The sequence below is a fragment of the Cryptomeria japonica genome, chromosome 2 (genome assembly GCF_030272615.1).
Source record: "Cryptomeria japonica chromosome 2, Sugi_1.0, whole genome shotgun sequence".
Lineage (NCBI taxonomy): Eukaryota > Viridiplantae > Streptophyta > Pinopsida > Cupressales > Cupressaceae > Cryptomeria > Cryptomeria japonica.
Window position 1 is genome coordinate 442610269 of NC_081406.1, and position 7764 is coordinate 442618032.

The following is a 7764-nucleotide window of genomic DNA, read 5'->3' on the forward strand; positions in this document are numbered from 1 at the left end:
AGCATTCCTTCTTTATTCAAAATGACATCAACATCCCTTCTTTATTCAATATTAAAAATGAATGCATTACACAACAAAAATCTTCATTAGATTGACAAAATAATATGATAGAATATAGAAACTAAGATATGATCGAAACAATTATGGCAACCTCAGTGTTTGACAAGATTTGGACTTTATACCCGATCTTGAGAGTGAGTTACTTAAGACTTAAAATTACTTGTTAATATTTGTCGATCCTCCATGGAAATGAGGACAACTTATTATTCCTACATAACTAAAAGTAGCAATCTAAGTAATAGGAGTTACAATTCTAATTAGATTCTTATTACAACTAAAGAATGAGAAAGATAGGAAATATGCGTGATAGATAAATACCATTAAGAACCACGTCCCATTACATTGCAAGTTCCTCCATCTTCTCTGAATGCATTTATTCTAAATGACAACATCAATAAAAAGAACATCTAACCATTTCCTTCCTTGACAGTTGCATTCCATCTAGCATGTCCTTGGCCACTATCTTGTGAGTTGTAGGGGACACCTTGTTGCGAGTAGTTTACTTTGGTTGTTGGTTAGCAGTTAGCCCTAGTGTTGCTAGTTAGTATCTTAGAAACACGCATTCATCCACATTACTATCATTTACAACGTCATAAGATTACATCATCCATAAATATTCACAAAATACATGCATTCATTATATACCATATATCATCTATTGAGTTTAAAAAGTATCATCGAAATTCAAAATAAAATCTTAAAAGCATATAAAGTGTCATGTGAAAGAATAAAACAATAAAATAATATCAATTCTAAAGCCCATCAATGATATCTACAAATATTGTCAAACTTTACTATGTAATGGTTATTCTCCTTAATAAAAAATCTAAAAACTGAATTGATGATGTGAACACAAACTAAATACATGCAAATCAACCATGTAGTAAAGCTAATATGTCACTCAAATGTTAATGCTAGTTAATGATAAAATAATATGTTATGTTCTATAAGTGATGATGGAATAGAGAATAAGAGATGCTTGATTGCTCTTCTTAAATCATAATTGTCTTTTTATACAAAACCCTAACATGTAAGTTCAATTCTAATCATTAAAAAAATAAAATAAAAAACGGTATCCGGGATACAACTGCCGACTCCTCCCCACGCGGTTGTAAAGGAATTTATATGGGAAATGACACGAAAGAAACGACTCAAAAAAATCTGAAGCAAACGTAGGCGGGGTTGTTGAAGTCTCTAGATTATACATTCCAGAGTCTTCCTCATCCTTCTACAAGAAGAAGAATATTTCGGGTAAATATAAATAAAGGCAGGGCGTTGATTTGCCCATTGTAAAGGTACCTAGCGTAAATCGTGAGCGTTAGTGACAATCGTTGTGCGTTGAAAAAGAAGAGCAGACTGATTGCCTTCTCGCCCGCCTCTCTCATCTATTTTCTTTTTCCATTGATCTGCGCTGAAAATGTTCGGTCGCGCGCCAAAGAAGAGTGATAATACTCGCTACTATGAGGTCCTGGGAGTTCCCAAAGATGCTTCTCCAGATGAATTGAAAAAAGCCTACAGGAAGGCTGCAATTAAAAACCATCCTGACAAGGGCGGGGATCCTGAAAAGGTATGCTTATAGGATCTACCGTATGAACTCTCAGAATCAGCCCAAGATCCTTTTTTTTGTACTCCTTTGTAGGTCGAGACAACTATTGTGGATGAAAGATAGGTTTTCTGATTTGTTAATTCAACACAGATGTAGGAATGGTGCGAGTAAAATCTAACCCTATGTTGTCTTTTTCTTTTATCTTTTATTTGCTTTTTTGTTTTTGCGATCTTAGAGGGTTTTGATTCGATACGTTTTGTCAAAGTTATTGAAAATATTGGGCGTTTGTTCATCAAATGGCGAAATTGAAATTCCTGGAGCGTTTAAGGAGATATAAAGAAGTGTGTAGAACTAGTCAAAATCTCTGGGAGCTATTGCTATACGATTTCAATACTTGTTAATGAATACAAACTGGCCTTTTTTTTAATTCTTTTATCTGTGCCCTTAGGTCTAAAGGTGTTTGGTTATGAAATGCTTAAACTGGGTTGCATGTAAAAGAACATGTGAGATACTTGTTTTCTCCTGATTCTAGATAGATTTCTATTTACAAGTAAATCGTCAGACCCAGAAAGTTGAGCATTCGAAATTTCAACTGTTCTAGCCTTGTAGGTAAATGATAGGTTATTGAGGTTTTGCATTTAACCAGGACATGTTTATTGTCGAAAGAGATATTCACTGCCCTCTTTATTTCCCTCACTGTAAGGGATCGTGGTATTTACTGTGTAGATTGTTACAGTGCTATTTAGGCTTTCGTGGTTAGATGAATCTTTCTATCTTCTCTAAGGATATATAGGATGTACAGAAGAGTGGAATTTTTGTAATCTATGAAGGTTGGAGAAAGGAATACCGTGGTTTGTAAAAATGTCAAAATTCTGTTATATATGGTACTATATTTTTTTTATTGGTGTAAATAAATTTACAGTACCTAGAAGTCTCCAAAGAAGAGTTCTTGTGCAATGATCATTCCAAATGGGAGTCAATACGTCTACAATGTGTTATTTTTTATCTGTATTCTAAATTTATCGTATCTGGAAAACTTAAAAAATAAAAGTTAATCTCCAGTGATCTCTGAACCAAAAAGTTCTAAAACCAATAATACCATTGGAAAGTGAAAGCTGTCTAAACCATAGGAAGAAGCTTGTAATAATGTCATAATATAAATTCCACATTGAAACTACTGGAAACGCCATTGAAATTGAAATGCAACCTTGGAATTTCGTAATGAGCAAAATTGTCTTATCCTAACATTATTGCATCTATTTGTAGATTTCTAAAATTCACGAAAGTAAGTGTGGCAAGTTTTATTGCACACGTGAATCAGGGTCAGTTTGGTAAAGCGTGCATTGGATGATACTCTGGTATTTCAAAAGGTGCAGAACCAAACATCGGAAATTTCTATGCTGGTTTCATTCATAAGTGTGCTATCTTGATGAATAAAAATTATAAAGTGAACGAGTCCTTACAAAGGAAATTTTAAGGGGTGATCCTTGGAGATCTATAGAGATGCAAAGAAACATTCATCAACGTATGGGTTTCTGAGATGGGGATCCGTTTCTGGAAACAGAGGTGAGTACCAAGGGATAGTGTTGAGTCATTTAGCATCTATGGTTTAGGACCATGTTCTACTGAGGTGTATTCCTTACTATTTTCTGATGCTTATTAGCATTAGGCTGTGCTGCATCTGTACGTGTAGATTTTTGGAGGACACACCTCAGGTATCCTTAGGGTGCATCTGAGAGACAGTAGAATTAATTCGCTCGGATCTAGCCATGATTTCTTCCTGCGAGTTATAGTGATTTATTCATGAAATTGGTCAGGATAAGTTTGTAGCGGTTTAACTAAAAAAATCATGATAAATATGTAAGAGAATAGTATTTTCCTTTATGCATGTCCCCTTGGCGGCCTTCCTCTCCCACCCCCCTGCAACTGTCCCCTTGCCTTGAAATTTTGCATCGATCGATTACTTGCCTTTGAAACTTGAACAGAAATGTACATATGGATATCCTGCATTAAATTGAGTGTTTGACGATATTTGTTTTCTAGAAGCGAAATTTAGTTCTTTTGTTTTCCCGGGTCAATGAAGCTGGTCTTGGGCACCACTCTGTCGTATTAAAAAATAACAAAGTTACCGGTTCGGGTTCGAAGAACCTGGTACGCCGGTAAGGCAAAATTTTGAAAAGGGGTTTGCGTTTGTTAGTACAAAAACATGTAAATTATATATATATATATATGCAGCGCCCCTCGCAGGGTCCCGGGGCAGCGCCCAGGGTGCGCTCCCTGTTGCTGTACAGGGCGGGGTCGAGGGGCAGTGCCCCCGCTGCCAACACCAAATTACAACCTTCAAACCCACACGGAACTCCATGGCGTGCATCAATTTTCTGCTTTTTTAAGATGTCAGAAACAAGGCCAAAGAAGTCAAAATTCTGATCAAGGTGCATTCTCCCATACGGGAATTGTGATTTCTGACTTGTTCTTTCGTACAGACTTGTGCTTCTCTCTTGGTTGTAAGATGCATAGGTGTGTGGCTTGAGACATAGGGTCATTTTAATTTTTTATGTGGTGGAATTCAAAAAAAAAAGATTTTGCAAAAAAAAAAATCCATTTTTGGGCTGTCAGACCCCTGGGTTCGTCTTGGGTCCTCTTGGGTTCGACCCTGGCTCCTCTTGGGTTCGCCCTGGTTCGAACCAGGCCTGTGAACCACGAACCCTGTCCAAACCACCAGCGAACCGGACCCGGACCCGAACCCCGAACCAGGACTGTACCGGACCAGTACCAGGGGTCTAGGGGGCCGAACCTGGTAACTAGTGTTGCTCTATCAGAGGAAGGCAAGAGACACATAATGCGTGGAATACATGCACCTAGTAATCGTGGCTGCTGTATGAAAGAAAAAAAGGCCCTATTGTTCAAGACATTTAAGCATCACTACTACCGCATGCACGACGGCATATTACTCTTTCTTTGCAAAAGACTAATTGATTGCCGAAGTAGGGACAACACTTGTTGTACGTTTTAGGAAACTAATTGCAGAAGTTGTTGTTCTTGCGAAATGTTGTATAATGACACTGTTGGAATAATGAAAGGATTAGGGTTACAGACACTTAATTCTGATTTTAGATTACTGGTTTTGAGACGTATGACCTAATTAGTATTTTTGTAGGTAAATCGTTAGATGAGTATGAAGTTTAAGCCAGTCGATCCTCTCTTTTCTGCGTGCGATACTGGTGTGGCTGCTCATTAAATTTTTGTTATATTCCTTATCTTTGCCCCATTCTCTACCTAATTTGTTAGGCAAGGAAGGTGGTTCAAAACCATTTTTCTGTCGGCAGATTGATAGAATTTTGGAAATATTAACCGTGAGTAGGATAATGGTCTTTTTTATTTTGTTTTGTGGGGATTGGGTATGGTGAACAGAATAAACATTAAGTGATAGGAGAATCTCTAGATGAATGAAGGTTGCTAGGGCACACTGCCACAAAAAATGTTGAGGGTGTTAGAAAATTGGCTAGGACAAATATTGCAATTTTTTTTTTCCATGGTTTGTTATTTTCTTATAAACAAAAAATAGAGACCTGAAGTCGAATTCATCATATAGTATGTGATTTAAAGTATCAAAGCTGTCGTAGTTTTTTAGAGTAAGATTCAGATATCTAGGATGGATCACTTAGAGTTGCCAATGGATCTGTGCAGTTGTTTAATTAGGGTTTATACGAATCTTTTGGATAGTTTACGTTTTAATGCTATTATATGTTTGTGGTGATTTTCTGGTCGTCGTTCATTTTGCTTTAATTGCAGTTTAAGGAACTTGCACAAGCATACGAGGTACTAAGTGATCCCGAGAAGAGAGAAATTTATGATCAATATGGGGAGGATGCACTTAAAGAAGGAATGGGTGGGGGCGGCGGTCATGACCCATTTGATATTTTCCAATCTTTCTTTGGTGGAAGTTTTGGAGGTGAGCTTCTTGTAATAAAAATAACCGAGCTTTATTCTGGCCTGATTATTTTCTTTTTTTATTAATATGGTTTTTATTTGAATGCTGTCGTATGAAGGTGGATCTAGCAGGGGAGGTCGCAGGCAAAAGAGAGGCGAAGATGTCGTTCACCCTTTGAAAGTGTCATTGGAGGATCTTTATAATGGTACATCAAAAAAACTGTCACTCTCACGGAATGTGCTGTGTCCTAAGTGTAAAGGGTAAGTCTGCAGCTTCTAAACTTTAGTATTTAGGTTTTGTACATACTGCAAGTGAAAGGTTTACTTGTTCATATTGATTGCTGAAGTCTTTAGGTTTCTACATAATTGCTTACATTAAAATTTAAGTGAGAGCTTTACTTGATATTGATTGCTAAATTGAGTTAGGTGATCACAAGGATTGTTGTAAATATCATATTTGTTCTAATGACTCTTTCAATGATATTCTCGTGTAATTTCATGAGTTTTTAGTTCAGACAATGATGCGTAAAATAATGATTTATTTCCAGGAAAGGATCTAAGTCAGGTGCCCCGATCAAGTGCTCTGGCTGTCAAGGTAGTGGTATGAAAGTCACTATTAGACAACTTGGTCCTTCAATGATCCAGCAAATGCAGCATGTTTGCTCTGACTGCAAGGGAACAGGTAAATATGATTTCGGTATGGTATGGTTATATTGTATGTTGTTTATATGTTGGTGTCTTACATGGGTCCTTTCGCAGGTGAGACTATTAGTGACAAAGATAGGTGTCCAGAATGTAAGGGTGAAAAGGTTGTACAGGACAAGAAGGTGCTTGAAGTAGTCGTGGAGAAAGGAATGCAAAATGGCCAAAGGATCACATTCCCTGGAGAAGCAGATGAAGCGGTAAGCCTTTAGCATGATTTTTTGCAATGGTAGCTTTGTTATTTCAACTTTCATTCTGCCCCCTATTTGTCACTCTACAATCTATAATGGGTAATGAATTTCACTCTGCGTTTGCTTGTCATGATGTCTGATTTCTTAATCTTTTTATGCAGCCGGACACTATTACTGGTGACATCGTCTTCGTACTTCAGCAAAAGGAGCATCCCAAGTTTAAGAGAAAGGGGGACGACCTTTTTGTTGAACATTCTTTGACATTGACAGAGGCTTTGTGTGGCTTCCAATTTATTTTGACGCACCTTGATGGCCGACAGTTGCTTAATAAATCAAGTCCGGGCGAGGTTATTAAACCAGGTGACTACTCCTCAGACTGTGTTAGACATTTTCTAATATAGTTCTGTTCACATTTGCATGTCAATTTTTCTATTAATATAATCATTTGACATTCTTATGACATTTCTTTTGTTAATTTAACCAGGTCAATTCAAGGCTATTAATGATGAAGGAATGCCTGTTTACCAGCGGCCTTTTATGAAAGGGAAGCTGTATATCCATTTCTCTGTAGATTTTCCGGATTCGCTTAACCCTGAACAATGCAAGATACTGGAAGCAGTGTTGCCGCCTAGGCCTTCGTCACATCTGACAGATATGGAGCTTGATGAGTGTGAAGAGACGACCCTTTTTGATGTAAATATTGAAGAAGAAATGAGGAGAAAACAAAATCAACAGCAGGAAGCTTATGAAGAAGATGAAGAGGCCTCTGGTAGTGGGCCAAGGGTGCAATGTGCACAGCAGTGAGATTAAGGGTGTTTGACACTATGAATCTGACTAGTTGTTTGAGATTTTATGGGCAAGTTATCCTACATATGCAATGTAAATTTTGTCTAATCTTGTTGGAATTGCGCGCAAAATGCTCAGTCTAAGATTATGGTGAAAAAAATATTCTGTGAAGATTTATCTGCTACATGCTTTTTCTGAATTTACTAAAAATAGTTTCTGTTGGAGACGAAACTCTAGCCTCACGTTAAGACAAGTGAATTTCAAGATTAGATGTGTTACATTGCTTATAATAGCTATTTCTTAATTTCAATTAATATTTGTGCTTTGTATTTGTGCTCTGAATTTATTGCATTGAATGTGATATTTCACGCTGGTACGAGTGTCCAAACATCTGACTGGCCACTATATTTATAGAAATTATATTGGAATGGATGGAAGACCCATCCATTTTTGTGGCACTGATTTGCCCTTCATGGACTTGTTGATTTTTATTGGTAACTTTTTAACTTTATTTAATAATATCAGATCTATACTATAGTAGATAAAACC

At 37.0% G+C, this 7764-nt stretch overlaps 1 protein-coding gene across 1 annotated transcript; it reads left to right on the plus strand.

Annotated features, from left to right (window-relative positions):
* The first annotated feature begins 1213 nt into the window (after positions 1-1213).
* LOC131031621 (dnaJ protein homolog) lies at positions 1214-7546 on the plus strand. The gene is made up of 7 exons (XM_057962788.2): positions 1214-1627; positions 5399-5558; positions 5656-5797; positions 6085-6218; positions 6296-6438; positions 6591-6789; positions 6914-7546. The coding sequence occupies exons 1-7, from the start codon at positions 1478-1480 to the stop codon at positions 7231-7233; spliced, it is 1248 nt and encodes a 415-aa protein (XP_057818771.1). The 5' UTR covers positions 1214-1477; the 3' UTR covers positions 7234-7546.
* Positions 7547-7764: the final 218 nt, after the last annotated feature.